The sequence below is a fragment of the Peromyscus leucopus genome, chromosome 3 (genome assembly GCF_004664715.2).
Source record: "Peromyscus leucopus breed LL Stock chromosome 3, UCI_PerLeu_2.1, whole genome shotgun sequence".
NCBI lineage: Eukaryota > Metazoa > Chordata > Mammalia > Rodentia > Cricetidae > Peromyscus > Peromyscus leucopus.
In genome coordinates, this window is record NC_051065.1 from 56,644,672 (window position 1) to 56,666,418 (window position 21,747).

Consider the following 21,747-nt stretch of genomic DNA (forward strand, 5'->3'; position numbering starts at 1 on the left):
AATGGTGTAAATACTCTCAGAAAAGTAAAATGCTCCGTGAGCAAATCCTGGCATGGTCAGAGTAAAGTTTTATAAAGTGGAATTATGTGAAGGACATGTCTCTTAGGGTGTCGGTGGTCAGCTGTACAGCAGCCTGCTCTCTCAGTGTCGATGTTCAGATAGTATACAGTCAACGCTGTCCTCCCTTAGGAAGTAATATAAATGTAGGCCAATGATGAATTTTGGCATGAACTGCCTGAATTTACTGCTGAACTCCACGCACACTTTAGCTCTAGAATTCTGCTGGGACACTGCTAGCGTGACTCACCTGTCTGAACATCAATAACCATCTGATGGCCCCCTCTCATTCCTGGCCGGTTATCTTCTCCATCACCTGAAGAAGAAAAAGTATTTTTTATAAAGATACAATAAAACTTACATTTCTAGAGGAGTAACCTCACTTGTACGTCTATAAAAAATAGTAACAAATACTCCACATGTACTCCTTCAAAATATTATAAATAAGTGAAAGGAAGAATAAAGGAAGAAATACCTTTGTTTCAAATACTGAAAAAGTTACAGGATTCTAGAAAATGGTGTGTGTGCATGTGTGCTGAGGAACAAACCTAGGTCCCTACAAGTGATAAGCAAGTATTCAACCACTGAGTTATGCTCTCAGCCCTAAGATTACAGGGTTCCAATATCACATTTGATATAAACCAGGAAGCCTAAGGTTTTCATCATAAATCTCCCATTAGTAGAAATAAGTTAGTTTGGCAAATGAACTTCCCTGATTTTTGTATGTAAAACTTACCATCTAACTGTGCACAGGAGTTTTACAGGAGTACTATAAAGTAACTGAAATATCAGTTTTGATACAGCCACGAGTAACTTACTGATGAGGCATACTTTCTGAGAAATGCACTGTTAGGCGAGTCTGTCTTTGTGTACATGTCAGAGAGTGTATTTACAGAAATCAACATGGGACTGCCCATTGCACACCTAGCCATATGGCAAAACATGTTACTACTAAGTACTTCAGCCAGCTACAACGTCTCTATTTTTCAGAACAGCTAATCACAGAAAAAGGCTTAGTACTAACACTGGATAGGAATGTTGCGGCTCAATTAAAGCTCATGGGATCATCATTATGAAGCACATGATTATACACAGAAACGGCACAGAGCCAAACCACTGTACTCGACAAGTCTTTTTCCTTCCTCACAGCTGGATGCCCACCAGATCCTGCTGACCATCATCACTGAGGACTTGCCCTTCTCTTCTCTCCTGTCAAGTCTGTACTGCTTTTTTCAAGAATAAATTAGCAAAACACTAAAATATTAATTTCTACCGTGTGGTTTGTGTATTCAATCTATTTTCAAATACGTGTGTCTTTGAATAAGTCACCATACACAGAACTATGAAAGTGGGAGTATGTTCACACAACAGAGCTTATATAAGTTCAGGAGGAATTTTTGGCATATATTAATGAGTAATGCTATGAAAACTTTCTCACAAGTGAAGAGAAAGCCTTGAAGACATATGAAGACCACAAAAAGCAACTGAATACCTCGAGAGCCATCTTTCTTCAATGTAAACTTGTGCAGTAACAAAAATGTTTCTATCTGGCAAAAGTGAATGCACACAATAAAGTGACAAAAAAATCTGTTCATACAAAAATAATGTGTTAATGAAGAAGACTAAATTCTGAATCAGATTTTGAGTTTTAAAAACAAACAAACAAGTCCCTATTAGAAATAAATGCTCCCTAGGGTCTGTGTCTCCAAGAAAGAAGCATTAGATGTGGTCACTAAGGCACTCTGATTCAAATGAAGTGCCTTTTACTTTCAACTGTACTGTGTTTTAATAGAATTGCTATGTCAATGACAGTTGACATAGCAATTCTATTAAAGTTCATCGCCTGCCCCTCTTATTCTCAAAAGGTCCTGCTATGTTTAGTAGCGATTTTGCAGAACTTGGTTTTCCAGGAACACATACGATAGCACCACAGCGTGCCTACTATTTTACACACCTCCATGAAAGGAGTTTGTAACAGCATTCTGTGTAAAGAACAAACAACCTTGTGCAACATTCTGTCACAGTGATGAAACAAGAATTTAAAAGATAATCTAAATACAATAAACTAGGGCTGGGACTATAGCTCACGGGTAAGAGTGCTTACCTAGCATGTACAAAGCCGAGTTCAATCCCTAGCCTCAGGAAAAAAAATTATGATAATAATCCTCTCTGCTACCTAGATAAGGAACCTATGTTCTCTATCAAATACCTGCTCTTTATTGACAGAGTAGGAAGATGCTTGGGCCATCTAATGAAAACAGACTGTAAAGAAGAAACAGAACAAGCCAGACAGTGCAACTCACCTTTGGTGCTCTTAGGAATGATCTGACTCCACCGCGGCTTATACTCCTGCTGACTGATATACTGATTGAACAAGCCATCTGCAAGTATAAAAAAGAAAAGTTCTATCTCAGCTGGCTCTTCAACCTCCCAGTATGATACCCAAATACAAATAGTAAACTGCCAGGAGATGGTGGCACACGCCTTTAATCCCAGCACTCGGGAGGCAGAGCCAGGTGGATCTCTGTGGGTTGGAGGCCAGGCTAGTCTACAGAGCTAGATCCAGGAAAGGGGCAAAGCTACACTGAGAAACTCTGTCTCAACGGCCCCCAAAGTAAATTATTAGTTGACACAACAACAGAAACACTGCATTAGCAGCAGCCCATATTAAACTTAGGTTCCCACGATGACTACATGAGTCACTATAAAGTTACTACTGAGCTCATAAAGAAACATGTGACCTCAACAAAGACCCCGAAAGAAGGAAAACTCTGAGAGGAAAAAGTTAAGATGACAATTTAAGGCTGGAAACCAGAAGCAGCAGAAAATAGTTAATAAATAATGTGAATATATGTTTTATTTCACTGAAGCACGGCCATGTACACCTTAAAAATCATTTTTGGCATCAATATAAATACAAATGGGAAAAGAAAGAATAATTGAAACCAGAAAGAATAGTTGCTTTCTGGTGATTTCTCACCACTATTCTCTATTTTATTTACTACCTTTAAAATCTTTATCCCTTATAATCAATAGATTCTTGAATTCCAATGTCTTCCCCATGAAGAGCCCTTAAGAGTTCATAGATTTTGTTACCAGATTACAAAAAAACAAAACAAAAACACTCTAAATAAGGACATGACCACCAACAGCTTTGGTATAGGCACTTTATATTACAACCTCAGAGAAAGAGAAAACTCTTTAAAATGCAAATTCCTGTTTTCTTTGGGTACAAAGTGACAGATAAAAGTACTGCCAGCAGCAACAGAACTGTACTTATTGATGCTGCCAAATGTTAAAATCTGTTTTGTTTTAGTTCGTTTAAGTCTAAAAACAACCCTGAGAGGATTTGGAGCTCCTCTTCTAAGATGGGGAAGTCCATATTTAGAGAATTAAGGAACTTGATCAAACGCACACATATCTCAGGTAGTGGAGCTGGGACTCCATCCCACTTTGCTTTTCTTCTCAGTAAGCTTTTCATCTACTTCCAGAGGAGTTATTACATTAGTTACTATAATTATATGGAGACTGCACTTCCTCCACACATCTACTCTACTCCAAATGATTATCACACCCTACACCCAAGTCTGTCACTAGTTTACGAACGATGTATTGAATCAAATTCTAGATAACAAAATGGAAGAATCTTCTAGAGGACTTTAAGCAATGTTTCATTGCTTATAAACAGACATACAACCAAGAGAAGAAGAGGCTTTTATCTTCTGGACACATTTTCATATACATATGCAGTATATAACATGTACAACTACTAACTCCTATTTGTAGACCTAGGGAAAGAGTCAAGTCTACAACAATGACAGCAAAGGAAGCTAAAGAAACTAGATGACTGGGTCAAGCAGCCAGGAAAGCTAGCTTAGCCCTGAACTTCTTGTGAAGTCATGTAGTAGTGACATTCTCCTTACCAAGCTAGAGTTTTCTTTTACATGTATCCAAACAGATACCTGACAGTGTGTTCATTCTCTCATGAATTCTGTCCTTTGATCCTGATTTCTATCTGAATGAGGATTTTCCTGTCACTGGAAACAAAGACGTGTTCAAAATGTTGTAAAATGTCTCTTTTCTATAACTTGCATACTTGGAATCTAAACAACCTTCCTAATCTCTTTCTTTTCTGGGTTAATCAAGAAGCTGTTGTAAACAACCCTATATAATCATTGAATTTCTTCCTCTTTGCCTTTGTAACCTTATAAAATTAGTGGGAAAAGAAAGTTCCTTTATAAATCAGCACCCAAGCTGGATGTGGTCGTTATAAGTTAATCCTTGCACTCTGGAGGCTGAAGCAGGAGGACAGCCTTAAGAACGAGGCCAGCCGGGGCTATGTAGCAAGTTGCAGGCCTTCCTGGGCTACAGTTCAAGGTTCTGTCTCACCTCCGAGTCCTTACGCACCTAGCAGTCGGCACTTACATTTTCGGTGTTATAGAAAGGAGGAGAGTATATGCAGCACAATTTAATTTAATGAATGTGTCTAGTACATAATTCCATAATTTTGGAGTCTTTCTTTATTCAGCCCTCCTGACCAAAACCTCCAATATCATAGGATTTGGGAATTTTTTCTCCCCTTCCAGATAGTGTTGGGCTCCTGTTCACTGTAGTAATGATGATAGAAAAAGAAAACAACAACAACAAATTACCCATAAGTCTCTGAAAGGGAGACACAGAAGTTCTAAAACGCCTTTAAAAACTTAAAAGAATGTAAAATGATTCATTCAGCACTAGGTTAGCCTGTGGAGCTGGCTCAGTGGGTAGAGTACTTGCCCTAGAGCATGAGGCCGAAGCTTGAGTCACCAGAATCCATGTAAAGCCGGAGCGGTGAGGCACACCTGTAATCTCAGTGCTCCTACAGAGAGGGGGTGTGCGTGGGGACACAAGAGCCTTTGTGGCTTGTGGGCCAGTGGTCCTGGCGGGCTCACTGGTGAAGACTAAGAAGGTTCCGTTGCAAACAAGGAGGAAGGGGGAAACTGACACTGAAATATTAATTCTACTTAACAGGAGAGCCTAGGGAGGATGACGTAAATATATAGAGAAAATTGAAGGTGGAAAAAGACAAAGTAAAATGCCAAAAAAAAAAACAATAGGAACATAGTAAATTTTACTTTTCTGTTTGTTCTTTGAGACATGATCCCACTATGTAGACTTGGCTGTTCTAGAACTCACTATTTAGAGGAGGCTAGCCTAGAATTGACAGAGATCAACCTGCCTCTCTCTGCCTCCTGGGTGCTGAGATTAAAACTGTGTACCACCATGTCTTTTCCCATTTTCTGTAGTTTTTTTTTAAATTAGCATGTATTTCTTTCCCTGTCCCCCTCTCCTCCTTTCGTCCTTCCCCTCTTGGACTGAATGTCATGTGTCCCTGTCTGGTCCCAAACTCACTATTTAGCTGAGTATGACCCTGTGAAGGACTATGATATTACATGTGCCTTCCTCAGTCTATGGAGTGATGGGATAAAGCCCAGGGCTTGAGCACAGTGGGCAAGCACTTGCCAGCTGACCCACCTCTCCAGACTGGAGAAAAAATTTCAGTGAGGAATTTAAAGATGCTTATTTTAAAAAAAAAAAAATCACATCAGTTTTAGGAGGAAGTCAAACAGTTACTAATGTTTCAGTAAGTCTATTTCTGACAAAAACCTGAAACAGGAAACCAGAAGTCCAATAAAAGCAGAATATCTTAAAGAAATTAAAATATCACTCAGAAAAAAGCACACTAATAATAAATTGCTAATAAATTTCAAACTATTTAACTTATGTCCTCAGCTTCAACACATTTCCTTTGTTCTGTGACTATGACTATATTAAATAAACACACTTAATAAAGTCTTCACTGGGCACACAGTATTTTTTTTCAACAGCAGAAATGCTTTAAAAATACATAGTTAAAAATGAGACTCAGGAAGCTTTTTTATTAAAAGAAAAATGTTTAAACATCACCAATGATCAAAACAAACCCTAGAACATCATTATACCAATACTACCTATTCTCAAATTTGGTTCCTCATCCAAACAGATTACATTCAAAGAAATACTCAAGTATCTAGCTTTATAAAGCATATAGTCCTTTTGGGTCATTCAAAAACATTTTACAAAATTATTCATTTTGGCATTTTGGTGGCACTATTAAGGAATGTGCTGGCTAGTTTTATGTCAATATGAAACAAGAGTCATTTGGGAAGAGGGACTCTCAATTGAAAAAATGCCTCCCTAAGGTTGGCCTGTAGTCAAGTACGTAGTGCATTTTCTTAACCAATGACTGATGGGGGAGGCTCCAGCCCATTGTAGGTGGTGCCACCCCTGGATTGGTGGTCCTGGGTGCCATAATTTAGAAAACAGGCTGAGCAAGCCATGAATAAGTAAGCCAGTAAATAGCATTCCTCTATGTCCTTCTGCTCCAACTCCTGCCTCCAGACTCCTGCTTTGAGTCCCTGCCCAGATTTCCTCTGATGATGGACTGTTACCTGGAAGTGTAGGATGAAATAAACCCTTTCCTCCCTGTGATGGCTATTCTTGACTGTCAACTTAACTACATACAGAATTAACTGAAACCCAAATGACTAGGCACACTTGTAAGGGATTTTTTTTTTCCTTAATTAAATAATTTGAAGCGGGAAGGCTTACTTCTAACCTGGGTCTTTCAGGTGGGAAGATCAACCTTTAATCCAGATCTTTTTTGGTGTGAAGATCTACTTTAACCTGAACCACACCTTCAGCAGGCAGCCTATACAAAGGACATGGAAGAAGGAAATGCCTCTCTCTTTTCCTGCTTGCTCTCACTCTTGCTAACAAGTCCACCCTTCACTGGCATTAGAGCCAACTTCTTTGTATATACTGAATATATATATATATTTTGTTATATACTAAAGACCAGCTGAGACATCCAGCTTTGTGTACTAAACTACTACTGGATTCTTGGAACTTCTGTTCATAGGCAGCCATTATTGGATTAGCTAAACCACAGCCTGATTCATTCTATACGGTCTGTTCCTCTAGAGAACCCAGACTAACATACTGCCCAAACTGCTTTTGGTCGTGGTGTTTTATCACAGCAATTAAAACCCTAAGACAGCAGAGGATATAGAAACTGTAGGAAGTAAAGCATAGGCAGAGGAAGTAGACCACTAGAAATGTCCCTCTGAAAGTTATACCTAGTCCATTCCACTCTCTCCTTCCTGTCAAGCCATGAGGTAAGTAGCTTCTACCACATGTTTCCATTACCATGATATTCTACATCACTACATGTTTCCACTACCATGATATTCTACATCACTACAGGCCCAGAATCCACACAGTCAAGGACTGTAAACTAAAATGTCTTGAAACTGAGAGTCAAACTAAATAATTCCCTACTTTAGGTTATATTTTAGTAACAGAAATACATAAAGTAGCTAGCTTACAGAAAGCTAACTAGAACCCTGAACTAGTAAAACTTTACAGCAGTAAAGCATAGCTTATTAAAAGTATTGATACTGGTACCAGACTATGGACACCCAAATATTAGCTCTGTCACTGACTAGTTATGCAGTCATAGCAAATTAATCATTCTCCTCATTTAATAGAGAAAATGATAATACCACACATACATCAGAAAGCAGGTATGACAATTACAGAGTTCATATGAAGGAACATAAAAATACAAGGTCCATTGTAAAACTCCAAACACACGTTGTGGTGGTGGCGGCAGCAGCAATAACATCGACAGTGGTGATGATGATGTAGTGTTTGGAACTATATTTGGTAGAACACTATTAATCTTTTTTGTGCACCAAATGAGAAATATAGCATTCAATCAAATAAGAGTTAGGAGGAGAGAATACCAAGTAAAGAATAAAAGAAGCTATCTGGAAAGAACTAGTCTTGGAGAATGAGTTGGAAAAGGATAATGAAAAGAAAAGTAAACAGCACAGAGAATACAGGAAAAACAAAGGCATGAAGGCAAGAAGTGAGAGGGACTTCTGGGAAGAAGCCATGTTTTAAGAAGCAGATTGGTGGTCATATGGGAAGAGAATGTAGCTTTTGCATTATTGAGCACTGCTGAGAATAAACAGAATTCCAAGGGAAGAAGAGTAAGGAAACTTGCTACTCAGGACAATAACTTTAGCCTCTGAGTCTTAAAAAGCGCCTTAAAATTAGCCAGGAGAAACCTGCTCTATCCAGACTAGTTTGTTTTGTTTTGTTCTCTGCCTCTTGGGTGCCAAGATTAAAGGCAGGCACCACCCACCATAGCCAGCACATCTGAAGATTACTAAAACCATTCAGATGAGTAAGAACCAACACAGATGTCACCCTAAGATGCAGAAAAGGAACGAGGGATGCAGTGCAACAGGTGAATTGCTAAATAAAACCATGAATGTAAGAAAGTAAGCAAGTATTGGTGTAAGACCTTAGCACCAGATCAACATGAATGTTGAGAAGTAGACATGATAAACAGATGGAAACAGTACGACAGCCTAAAACAGAAACCATGAGTTGTCCAAGTTGAGAGAGAAAGAAGTTCCCGAAATACTGAAGAGATGAAGATCAAGCGTTCAGGAGACCCCAGTGATACTAACAACTGGAATGGGACAAAGAGTTCAAAGCAGCATGGAAATGAAACACAGATGTCAAGCTTAACAGGAAAAGTAAGAAAGTGAGACAAATGAAATGAAGAGTAAAACAAATCACACAATTTTTAACAGGCTGAAGAGTTCAGCACTGTAACTGAAGACATGCTACAAAACAAGCTAAAATGAAGGCGGACTATTTAAACAGCCCAAGAAAAACAACAGATTTCTTTCAAAGAAACAGACAGAAAAATAACAACACACTTTTCTCAACAATAACAATGGTGCCAGTTAACAGTGGAATAATAATCAAAATATGTTTGAAAGAATAATTGCTAGTTGGCTAGTTGGTAGTGGTGGTGGCACAAGCCTTTAATCCCAGTACTCAGGAGGCAGAGGCAGGGACAGGTGGATCTGATCAAGGCCAGCCTGGTCTACAGAGTGAGTTCCAGGATAGCTAGGGCTACACAGAAAAACCCTGTCTCAAAAAAAAGGAGGAGAAAAATTGCTAGCCAAAAGTTCTATATCCAACATAAAATGTCCATCTTTAGGAGACAAATGTTTCAGACGAACAAAAAAAAAAAAAAAAAGAAAAGAAAAAAACAGAAAACCACCCTCTTTATTATAAGAGTTTAAAGGCTGTGCTTTAAGGTAAAGGAAATAAAATCTTAGATGTAAGACCAAAAATGTACACAGTAATAGAGACAAGGAAATCAGTAAAGATGGGGGAAACTCATGAACTCTGTATAAAATGAAGCAATATTTACAGGGCCTCAACTATGCCATCATAATAACAATGAATATATGAGTTATGAGTAAATAAAATGGAAACTCCACTTATAATCCATGTATTAGAAGACAAAAAAGGTGATGAAAAATTTTTTAACTGTATATTTGTCATAATTTTTATCAGAAATATATTGTGGGCCGGGCAGTGGTGGCACATGCCTTTAATCCCAGCACTTGGAAGGCAGAGCCAGGAGCATCTCTGAGTTTGAGTCCAGCCTGGTCTACAGAACAAGATCCAGGACAGGAACCAAAACAACACAGAGAAACCCTGTCTCGGAAAAAAAAAAAAAAAAAAAAAAAAAAAAGAAAGAAAGGAAGGAAGAATATATTGTGGAATACATTAGAGCCAAGTACACAAAGAGAAAACTGAAAATATTGAAAAGCAAGAGATGACGAGCACAAAGAAGAAATAAAGAGCATAACAAAGCCTAGAAAGTAAAATGGTAAGCTGGGCCCGGCTGTGAGCGCCTATAACCCCATGGCGGCAAAGGACAGAGACACGAAGACCTCAGGACAGGGCTGGCCACTTGGGTAGCCTCACCGAAAAGTGAGCTTCAGGTTCAGTGAGAGACTCTATCTCAAGAGTAAGGTGAGAGGATGACAAAGGAGTACACTCATCATCATCAACCTCTGGCCTCTGTATGTGTGCACACAGACATATGCATCTGCACTCATGCATGTACACAAACCATACACACACAGATTAATACAAAAAGAAATAACATTTGCAAGAGTTACTTCTCTAACACAGGATATAGAAAAGTTCAAACTAGGGCTGGAGAGATGGCTCAGTGGTTAAAGAGCACTGGCTGCTCTTCTAAAGGTCTGAGTTCAACTCCCAGCAACCACATGGTGGTTCACAACTATGTATAATTAAATTTGGTGCCCTCTTCTGGTGTCCAAGCATACATGCAGGCAAAATACTGTACACATAGAAAATGAATCATTTTTTTAAGGTTGAAACTAAAGACTGAAAGGGGCTAAAGTGCTTGCCTAACATGTACCGAGTCCTGGCTTTAATCTCCAGAACCACATCACACTGGGCATTTTAGCAATCCTTCGTAACCTAAACACTGGGAAGATGGGGCAAAAAGACCAGAAGTTCCAAGTCATCCTCAACTACAAAGCAGCCTGGGCCACCTTTAATAACAAACGAGACCACCTTTAACAATAAATACTACTGTTTTTAAAATAACGAGAAAGATACGTCGTGCAAACACTATATCAAAGTGGGTAAACAACACATAGTAAAATTTAATTTAAAATTAAAAAATTAAGATGTGTAACTAAAAACATGGCAACAAAATATGGGAAGAAAATTAGAGCCATAAAGAGACATGCAATTCAAACTTACATGGAAGAGTGTTAAGATACATTATCCTCAGGAACTACTGATAAAGATTTGTGCAGTATGATAGCACACAGGTAGCAAGCCTGACCTGCTGGATATATATAAAATACTGCCCCCCAACAACTGCCAATATTTCTAAAAACTGAATAAAACTGGCTATATTACAAGTCTAAGTTTGAAAGGACTGGTAATCACATAGCACACAAATCTGACCACTATGCAATTCCATTAGAGGTCAGTAATAAAGACAATAATCAAAACAGGAATGTATTTGAAAGTTAAAAAATAATATTTCTATAAAATTATGACTCACCAAAGAGCCATTTCATTACATAATGAAAACAGTGAACCAGACAACAATTAAGTAGACGTAATTTTTATATCCTTACTGCATGTGAGAAAATTTTAATATCTGATGATTAGCTAGGCATGCATCTAAAGATGTTATAAAAAAGATACAAAGGCTAGGCGTGGTGGTGCACGCTTTCAATCCCAGCACTCAGGAGACCAAGCAGAAGGATCTCTGTGAGTTCAAAACCAGTCTTGTCTACATAGCAAGTTCTAGGCCAGTTAAGGCTACATATTAAGGCTACATATAATGAGACCCTGTCTCAAAATAACAAACAAAATAACAAACAAACAGAGAGAGAGAGAGAAAGAGAGAGAGAGAGAGAGAGAGAGAGAGAGAGAGAGAGAGAGAGAGAGAGCATCTCAAAGAAAGAGGTAACAGTTAACAAAGTGTAATGGCACAGGCCTTTAGCCCAGCACTCAGGAGGCAAAGGCCAATCTGGTCTACAGAGCGAGTTCCAGAACAGCCAAGGCTATTAACACAGAGAAACCCTGTCAGGGAAAAGAAAAAGAAAAGAAAGAAAAGAAGCCGGGCAGTGGTGGCGCACGCCTTTAATCCCAGCACTTGGAAGGCAGAGCCAGGTGGATCTCTGTGAGTTCAAGGCCAGCCTGGTCTACAGAGTGAGTTCCAGGAAAGGCGCAAAACTATAGAGAAACCCTGTCTCAAAAAGAAAAAACAAAAACAAAACAAAAAGAAAGTAACAAAAATTAGTTATTTCTAAATGACTGTTCTGGTGACAATGATGGATTTAGAAGAAGAACAATTTATAACTAACCAATATAAAGAACAAAGAGAAATATCCCAGGAAATCCTGCAAACATTAAGTAGTTTAAGATATTAGAGACCTTTATCTCCCTCAGTTTTAAATGTAACATGTTAATAGACAATTCCTAACAATAATGTAACTGATTACAGCTGAAGCAACAACCGTGATGAGTCCTCAACTGTTAAACAAAATGAACAGATAGACAGAGTGCTCCCACCAGGCCATGTCATGAACAGATAGACAGAGTGCTCCCAGCAGGCCATTTCATGAACAGATAGACAGAGTGCTCCCAGCAGGCCATTTCATGAACAGATAGGCAGAGTGCTCCCACCAGGCCATTTCATGAACAGATAGACAGAGTGCTCCCACCAGGCCATTTCATGAACAGATAGACAGAGTGCTCCCACCAGGCCATTTCAAGATAGATTACCTAACTCAAAGCTCTTCCACGTAAGAAAGCAAAAAACAATTCAAATCTTAACACAGAAAGAAGAGATTAACTTCTGAGTTCACTAGGTGAAATTAGAACCTAAACCTGAAAGAAATATAAAGGGAAAAAACGTTATTTGTTCTTCTTACTAATAAAAACAACTGGAAGAATTCAAGGTAAACATTAACCAGTCTAAATCTATGACAAACTCAAAGAAATACATGATGACCAAGTTTAGTATATCTGAGAAATAAAAAGTTAGCTTAAAATTAGAAAAATCAGTAACTGATTTCCTACATTTACAAGAAAAATTCATTATCAGAAATGTTAGAAAAAGCAATACAATTCAGTATTTGTTTGTTAATATAGTATTCTTAGCCATTTGGGAATCTGATGCAAGGCCCTCCAAAATACCACATGAAATAGAATATGTAAGAACGTTATGTATAATTTAATCATTAAGTTTCTGTAGACATTTTTCAGCCTGAAGGAATTTCTATATCTAGTTTGCCATCCTCTATCAAGAACAGATGTATTCAGCAAATGTTTCTCCCATGTTTTCTGAGGTGATGATAAACAGATTTGCTTCTGAGAATATGAACTACACCAGAATATACGCTACCATTATACCTTCAACCTTCTGTTAGATACCTCAGCTCCAAGACTTCACATGAAAGAGAGAGGAAAGGGGGCTGGAGAGAGAAGCCAGCCTCTTTACCCTAAGTGCAAACTGTGAAAACAAATACAGTGTAACAGATTTGTGAGCAGCAACTAGAGCAGCACTGAAAGGGAAAATTTCAACACCAAATGCTGGAAATATTTAAAAAAGAATAGTAAACCAGTGGCTTCAATACTCATGATAAGAATCTAGGAAAAAAGGGAATTCTAGCACTAGGAAGGCAGAGGCAGGTGGATTGCCAAGTTCAAAGCCAGCCTAGACAATAAAACAAGTTACAAGTCAGTCAAGGCTTCATAAAAAGACTTTGTCTCAGGGAATGAAGAAAAAAGGAAAAGAGGAAGAACAAATTAAGGAGAAGAAAAAGAAACCATAAAGAGTAAGTCATGACATAAAGACGCAAAAAGGAAAATTAAAAAAAAAACTATGAATAACTTTATACTGATAAATTTAGCAACTTAAATATTCCCCAAAATGCATAAACTGATACTCCCTCAAGAATACAGAATACAAACAGTCCTTTATCTATTAACAGTAATAGGTGTGAAATTTACAAGTCTCCACAAAATTAACGTCAGTGAGGCCCACTTTTCACCATTCATCCTTTTTAAAGTTCACCATGGTACTATTAATTCTATATAAACATTTTCAGAAAATGTTTATTAAAGAGACTCATTCTTACCTCATTCTTTCTATAAAGGCCAGAAGTACCCACACATCAGAACAAGGTATACACTTATAACAAAATTGCAGGCCAGTATCCAAATGTTCAACTATGTGTAAGAACACTCAATAAAATTTTGTAAATCAAATGTAACAAATAAGTATCAAACAGGGATTTTCACAGTATTGCAAAGTTGAATTGAAAACTGAAAATTACTATAATTTAAGATTATAGTTAATCTTAAATTAACTTAAATTTGAGCAGTTAACACAGCAAATCCTTTCACCATCTCAAAAGACACAGAAAACATATTTGATAAAAAAAGCAGTATCTACTCCTGATAAATACATAACAAACTAGATTTCCTCAATCTGGTAAGATGCCTATGAAAAAACTGTAACTAGCATTTTACTTAAGGACTACTTTACAAAGCAAAGATATCTACTGTCTCCACACTGCTTACTATTCTACGGAAAGTCTGAGCTAATACAGTAAGAAGAAAAAAAAATGAAAACTATCAGGACTGGATGAAACGTGAAAGGGGTCTTCCAAAAGTGACAGCATGACTAAACACTGTCCTGAATCTCTCAAGCAGTTACCAAGAGAAGGGAATTCAGCAAGGCTGAAGAATAGAAAACCAACATAAAAATACCGGATTTATTCATATACACTAGCAGTTAACAATTAGAAACAGAATTTTAAAAATACTATTTGTAATAGGAATATAAAACATGAAATACTATGGGACAACCAACATATATACCTAAGACTCAGCTACTAAAAACTAAAGACAGTGGAATAAATGTTAAAAGAACTGTAAGAATGGAGAGTATAAACCATGTTTAAATAAAACACTAAACATGAAGATTTCAATTCTTGCTAAGTTGACCTATGACTATACTATAAACTAAAAAAAACCATAGTAGACATTTAGACATTTTTTTAGACACTGACAAGCAGATTCTAAAATTCACAGGAGAATTCAGACCACCCAGAATAGTCAAAATAATCTTGAAACAGAACAGTGTCGGACTTAATACTACTGGATCTGAAGACTTACTATTAAGCTTGAGTAATCAAGCTGGTGTGATACTGGTGAAACATACTACATTGTCAAACAAGAAATTCCTACCTGGTACAACACACAAAAATTAACTCAAAGTCAATCGCAACCATAAATGTAAATCTTAACTAAAACTCTTGGAAGAAAACAAGAAGTTCTGATCTTGCTCAGATTTAACATCAAGAGCATGGTAATAATCAAGAGACAGAAGGATTCTTACCACAGGTAAAACTTCTGATGTTCAAATACACAGTAAGAAGATGGAAAGATAAGCCATAGACTATAGATTCTATTTTCTTTTTATTTGTCCAGGCTGTTTAATTTTATTTTTGTTTTTTAAGACACGGTCTTATGTTTCTTAGACTGACCTCCAACTGGCTCTCCATCTGTCCTGCCTCCATCCACTAAGTACAGAGATTATAGACCTGTATCACCAATCCTGTGAAAATATATTTTCTTATTTTTATTAGCATATATTAACTGCATAAAATAGTAGGTTTCATTATGACATTTTAAATCATATCAGAATTTTGTCTCCCCTATACTCAAAGAATGTTTTCAAATCCCTTATATATGTCTAATAGGGCTGGAGAGATGGCTCAGCCACTAAAGGCTAGGCTCACAACCAAAAATATCTAATAAACAACTTGTCTCCAGGTAGAAAAAGTCTTAAAATGCAGAAAAAAACACAGGAAAAAAATTCACTAAAAAATGGGCAAAAGATACAAATAAATGCTTCAGCAATGAAGACACAAAGATAAAAATAAGTCTGTGAAAATATGCTAAGCATCATTTACAGGAAGAAGCTCTCTTTGGAAGCTGCAGAGTTGGTGAGGTAAGGCTGGCTAGTAGCTTTCTCTATTTCCCTGATCTCTCTAAGGCTTTCACCCCTATATTTGGCTCTGTGTTTTTATTTATTAAGACCGTTTAGAAATTTGTCTACAATGAAAAAACAAAATGACAAGACAAAACTAAAAAAGGTACCAAGCCACATGGCTAAACATAGATAAAAATTATGTGTTAATTTAAATATAAAACCTAGTCAGTAATAAGCCTGAGCTAATGGCCAAGCAGTTATAATTAATATAAACTTCTAAAATATTATTTTATAAGCAGGCCATAGGACTGCAGGGGCCTAACAGGACCAGAAGAACCTTCCTATTATAATCATTAGTTACTACCAAAGTACAAATTAAAACCAGAAAATACATACATATGTAGTGGGTAGGTTTTCCAGCTTTGACCTGGAAGTACTACCCCTAGTGAGGCCTCTGGTAACTGCCATGCCTACCTATGACCTGCCCCTGGGGCAGGGCCAAGATGGGAGCCATTAAGATCCGAGATCCAGTTGTGCTGGGCTCTTGGTTCCTCATGATCCTGGATGATGGATGGTAGACCGAGCAGAGTTCTTCAGAGAACCCTGCTGGACTACACCTCACCTCTCCTGGATCCTGTAACCAATCCTTTACTGGCTATAAGTTACCCCAAAATAAGCCTCCTTTTTAACTACATGGAGGTGCCTTACTAATCCCCACAATAATACATATATCAGAATAGTCAATATTAAAACTATTGATAGATGTTACAACATATGGGCAAGGATCAAGGATGTGTAACAACTGACTTTTTTTTTACATTTGTTGTTTAATTTTAGAATTTCAAACATGAGTACTGTATTTACATCATTTCCACCAACCACTCTTCCCCTCCAACTCCTCCCATGCCCTCCTTACTCACTCTCAATTTCATGACCTCATCTTTATTGTCACACGACTGAAATTTTTATTCACTATTGTGTGAATATAAAACAGCAATGCTGAAGAACTGGCAGTTTAAAAAGTTGAACTATACATACAACATGACACATAGTAACTCTACTTCTAAGTATCTACCTTAAAAAGTAAAAGTGTGTTTCCACACAAAGACTTATATACAAACGTTCAGCAATGGTTACTTGCAATAGCCCACAAGTGTGAGTAATCCAGATGTCTATCAATAGATGAATGTAGAAGAAAACTAATATATCTATATCATGAACTACTTAGCAATTAGAAAATGAATATTGATAGGTGCAACAACCTAGATGAAATTCCAAACAGTTAAGCCAACTGAAAGAAGTCCAAGAATAGAATCTGGGGGGCTGGAGAGATGGCTCAGAGGTTAAGAGCACTGCTTGTTCTTCCAAACGTCCTGAGTTCAATTCCCAGCAACCACATGGTGACTCACAACCATCTGTAAAGAGATCTGATGCCCTCTTCTGGCCTGCAGGGATATGTGCAGACATACATAATAAATAAATAAATAAATCTTAAAAAAAGAATAGAATCTGTTTACATAAAGTTATAGAAATGCAAACTCATTTATAGCAACAGAAAGTAAGTAAATAGTTACCAAAGGATAGAATGAAAACAATGAACGAGGGCTAGATTATAAAACAATGTGAGAAAAATTTAGGGATTGTCAATGTTGGTTACTGTAAGTATAGTGGTGGTGGTGGTGTCAGGCATGTGGGCATACACACATATATGTCAACATATACCAAAGTATACATTCCAAGTATGTATAGCTTATAGTGTCATTGTGTTTGTGTGTGTGTGTGTGTGTGTGTGTGTGTGTGTGTGTGTGTACACCTCTAAAAAGACAAAATAACCTTGTCTGTTTTTTAAAAAGTTTAGTCTTATTCACACATGAAAGTTTTAGACAGGTGTTAGAAAAAAGGAAGAAGACATACTCCAATGAAGATCACAAGATTGTATTAATGAGAACATTAAAAACACTGGAAGAAGGCTTGGTTTGCTCCACTGTAAGGAGTTTGATAAAAGATGCTTCAGTGTCCTACTTTCCTATTCAGTGAGCAAGAACTTCTTGGCCTCATCTACATTTTCAGTGGAAGAGAAGCCAAAAAGTTCTGCACTGTTCTTTTCCTTATTTGTTCAACAAATCATCAACAGCAAAGTCAGCAGCAAAGTGAACAACCCTGAAAGGAATAGTTATTAACTAAGTGTTCCAAGGCAATAGACAGCCCTTAGCAGTAACAAGATGATGTGGTATTAAGTTTCAGTTATGATCACTTTTGCTAAACCAGGCTCCCTTTCTAGAGTCAGAAGTATAAAAAACTAGAGTCAAGAGACTTGCACGCGCTTTTAACAGCTTCTCCTAACCATGAGGCATACAACTGAAGAGAGACTTTAAAATGTAATGACCGTTAGCCTTACAGACAATGACATTACACATGGTGGGTGCTGTTGCTTTCTAACACTAACACAACAAAATTAGATGCCTTGGTGGAAAAGATGTGAAAGAAGCCAACTCAAAATCATAAAATCACCTATATACTTCCCTCATACTGAGATGAGAAAAAGATAGAATTAACTTTTAGAAATGGAGATATAGTTATGTACTTTCATTGGTAGCATTTTAATAGTTTCATATGGAATTATTATCAGTGTTCCTAAAGTATACTCAATTTCAAAACTTCACTTGTAAGTATGAATCATCAATTAAATAAATAACAACAATGTACAAGGCTTGGAGGTAATTTCACCAATGTATCTTACAATAGAGCTGGAAGCAATTGATTTTAGGATAAGTTTATAAAATAAAAAAGTATGAGTTCTGATTTCCTTAGTTAAAATACCCAATACAGTATCTGAATAATGTAAGCACCTCGCAACAATGGATAATAACAACAGGGAGAATAAAATATAAGGAAGAAAAGGAATAAAATACATTATTATTCCTTATTCTTTGTATGAAAAGATATACTGAATTCAACCCTACAAATTTGTTTGTTGAGACAGAGTCTCACATAGCTCAGGCTAGTCTGGAACTTGCTGTGTAGCTGAAGATGACTCTGAAATACTGATCCTCCTGCCTCAACTCTCCCCACTGCTGGGTTACCAGGCCTAGTTTATGCAATGCTTCTGAAGTTCCATGGCTCTGTGTATGCTAAGCAAGTATTCTACCAATGAGCCATACCTCAGCCCACCACAAGCTTCATATTCAGTATCTATAATGTTCTTTGTCACTATGAAAACCACTGTAGAAGAACAAAAAGGAGAAAAAGATAAAAGAAATTTCTCATTCACTAAGGGATAACAGAGCCCTCGTTTTTTACTTCAAATAGCTGTGAGACCTTAAATATTCAAAGTCAAAGTAACTCATTATGTTATATACACGTGTTGAAAGCCAAATTATAGGCCACTTAAGAAAGTCAGCAATTCTATAAGAAAATCAAGGATTATGTAGTAGTATTGTTCGCATTATAAAGAAAAACATTTTAATGCAAACTTCCTTGTCTGTTACATTTACTAATACTTTTAGAATATACATACAATCCCCTCCTATCCAAATCACACTATTAAAAAATGAATATTGGGCTGGGTGGTGGTGGCGCACACCTTTAATCCCAGCACTTGGGAAGCAGAGCCAAGCAGATCTCTGTGAGTTCGAGGCAAGCCTGGTCTACAGAGTGAGATCCAGGACAGGCACTAAAACTACACAGAGAAACCCTGTCTCGAAAACACTCCCTCTTAAATATATATATATATATATATATATTGGAGCTGGGTGGTAGTGACACACACTTTTAATTATAGCACTCGGGAGGCAGAGGCAGGTGGATCTTGAGTTTGAGGCCAGCCTGGTCTACAAAATGAGTTCCAGAACAGTCAGGGCTACTCAGAGAAACCCTGTCAAAAATAAGAGAGAGAGAAAATATTGGCCACTGAAAAAAATTACTTAAAGGAAAAAGTCATTGATAACAGACCATAACACCAAAAAAATTTTTTCTCACTCGAATTGTTGTTAGTTAAGTGCTTGGTTTCCCAGAATGACAATTTAATATAGGTAAATAAACTCAAATGTATTTCTACTCTTTTTTTTAAAATTCCTGTGATGTTATAAACCTATCTTACATAAAAGAATTCCCTACTCCAAGAAGCTAACAAACTTTATGTAGTGAAAACACAAGAAAAATAGAAAGGAGTCTGAGTAAGCAGCATATATTCTTTTTGAAAGTTCCCTGTAAATACTGAAATTAAATTCCTAATAATCCAAGGTTCTAAGCGTCTTACCATTCACAGCTTTTTCAATCAACTCTTCGCAAGCATCAAAGTCACCCTTCAACACCAATTTGTCGTGCATGTCTGTCAACATCGGGTGCTCCAGGGCGATCTTGGTTTTCTTCTGCAGGGACTCAAAAGCCTCTGTATAGTTGTGTTGTCTGAAGTGTTTCAGGCAAAGGCGAATGGCTTCCTGTTCGCGGTACTACTAGAACACAAGAAAAGTAGGGGGCAAAGAGAGCTGCTTAGCCGCCACTGTAGGAACAATAACAATAAAAACAATTAAATTGAGCATCTACTATTTACCAAGCACCATATTTAATCCTGTTCATTAGTTACCATTATTTTCACCTGTCAAGTAGTAAAACTGGAGCTTAATGCTACTGTACCAATTTGCCCAAGATTATAAGTATGTTACCCAAGGAGATCAAACCAGACACAATTCAAAAGCCTAAATGTCGGGGGCGGGAGGAGGGCAAAAGGCAGCATATTCTATATTAAAAACCCCTTAAGGCTATAAATTTTGCAATTCTCAGGACATTAACTAATAACATCACAATACAGGTGCTAAGAGAAAGAGAGCACGACTTTGAAAGTGAGCACTCAATTTACAAACCATTTTCTTTAACAGGGTGAATGGCAGAAATAAATACAAGCTCAGAAGAATAATTGAAAAGCAAACAAGTTAAAAATACGTGCTGGAATTATCTCAAATTTTCTAAGTATATTGCTTTACAATAAAAAGAAAATAAAATTATATAGAAACACTGAATGACAATTAAAAAAATGATTTCCCTATAAACATTACCCTGAAATAAGACAGGAAAATAAGACCCCAAAAGACTTGAAAAACAGCCAGTTTATAGTTACCTCACTTCTTAACTAATAAAGGGTTATCAAATCCCTATTGCTTATACAATATAATTATCAATATGTAACCTCATTAAATAACCAGAATGATCCGTATTCCCACTAACTTTATCCCCCGCCTTGGGCCTCAAAAATAGATTTATTATTAATTATCTATATAACATCAATTTTATTAAAGAGCGACATTTGGCTAGCCTGTTGACTTTAGGCATTTCAATCATGTTCAAATATTAACTTTCTATCAGATTGTAAAAGTAACCCAGTAAAAATTGTATTCAAAATATTCATATCACTTTATAATAAAAAGTAAAACTGTAGAGCCCTAATGCCTGAGTCCAACACCGGGCTCAAGCACTTTATCACTGTGGGAGCCTCTCTGCCCCATTTCCTTATCTATGAAATAGCAAAGATTGGCAATTCCATCTCCTAAAATGGTAATGATTCGAATGAGTTAGGAGTGCTGAGCAGCTGACCACTACACTGTTTTAAAATGTTAGCGGATTAATCCTAACCTTTACTATTATTCCCAACATTTCATATTGGTCACAATAAAGAAATTGACACATTTCTCCCTCACTAGGTATCAGAATCTAATTTTAAAGCACAGGCCTACCTTGCTGTACCAGTTCAGACAGGGCTGCACTATATCAGGATCATCAATGCCACTAAGTTCAACATACCAGATGCTAAAATTAAAGCTGGGCCCCCCAGGACAAAAGTGGAACTTTAAGGAGGAAAAGCAAAAAGAGGGAAAAAAATTAATATATTTCAAGTAAGTTTCAGCAAAGTAAAACTACTAATGTTTAAGTCGATATGGATTTACTCATCAAAATTTCTGCACACATGCCACACACCTGCACTTTCAGTCCCCAGGAGGCTATGGCAGGAGGAATAAGAGTTCCAACATAGTGAAACTCTGTCCCAAAACAGCAACAACAAAAACCATGCATCATAGAAACAAATGAGTGGTCAACTTTTAAAAGTGATATTTTTAAAAAGCAAATCTGACTGAAACCATCATGATATTTTTTAGTTAGTAAAAATTGGTATAACTTCAAAGTCATAAATAAAATCCAAAATAGATAATGTAACAGAGGTTACTGATCCTACACACAGC

At 37.0% G+C, this 21,747-nt stretch overlaps 1 protein-coding gene and 1 non-coding gene across 2 annotated transcripts in view; one reads left to right on the forward strand and one right to left on the reverse strand.

The window, feature by feature from the left end:
* Nucleotides 1-21,747, reverse strand: part of Mkln1 (muskelin 1) — a 136,310-nt gene that overhangs the window by 67,466 nt on the left and 47,097 nt on the right. Inside the window, 5 exon segments of the mRNA XM_028866160.2 lie at nucleotides 308-373; nucleotides 2,361-2,438; nucleotides 19,773-19,965; nucleotides 21,244-21,336; nucleotides 21,338-21,354. Coding sequence (XP_028721993.1) covers nucleotides 308-373; nucleotides 2,361-2,438; nucleotides 19,773-19,965; nucleotides 21,244-21,336; nucleotides 21,338-21,354 — 447 coding nt within the window.
* Nucleotides 207-292, forward strand: LOC114691122. Its single transcript, XR_003734175.1, has one exon. It is a non-coding gene; the product is annotated as a small nucleolar RNA SNORD45 (small nucleolar RNA).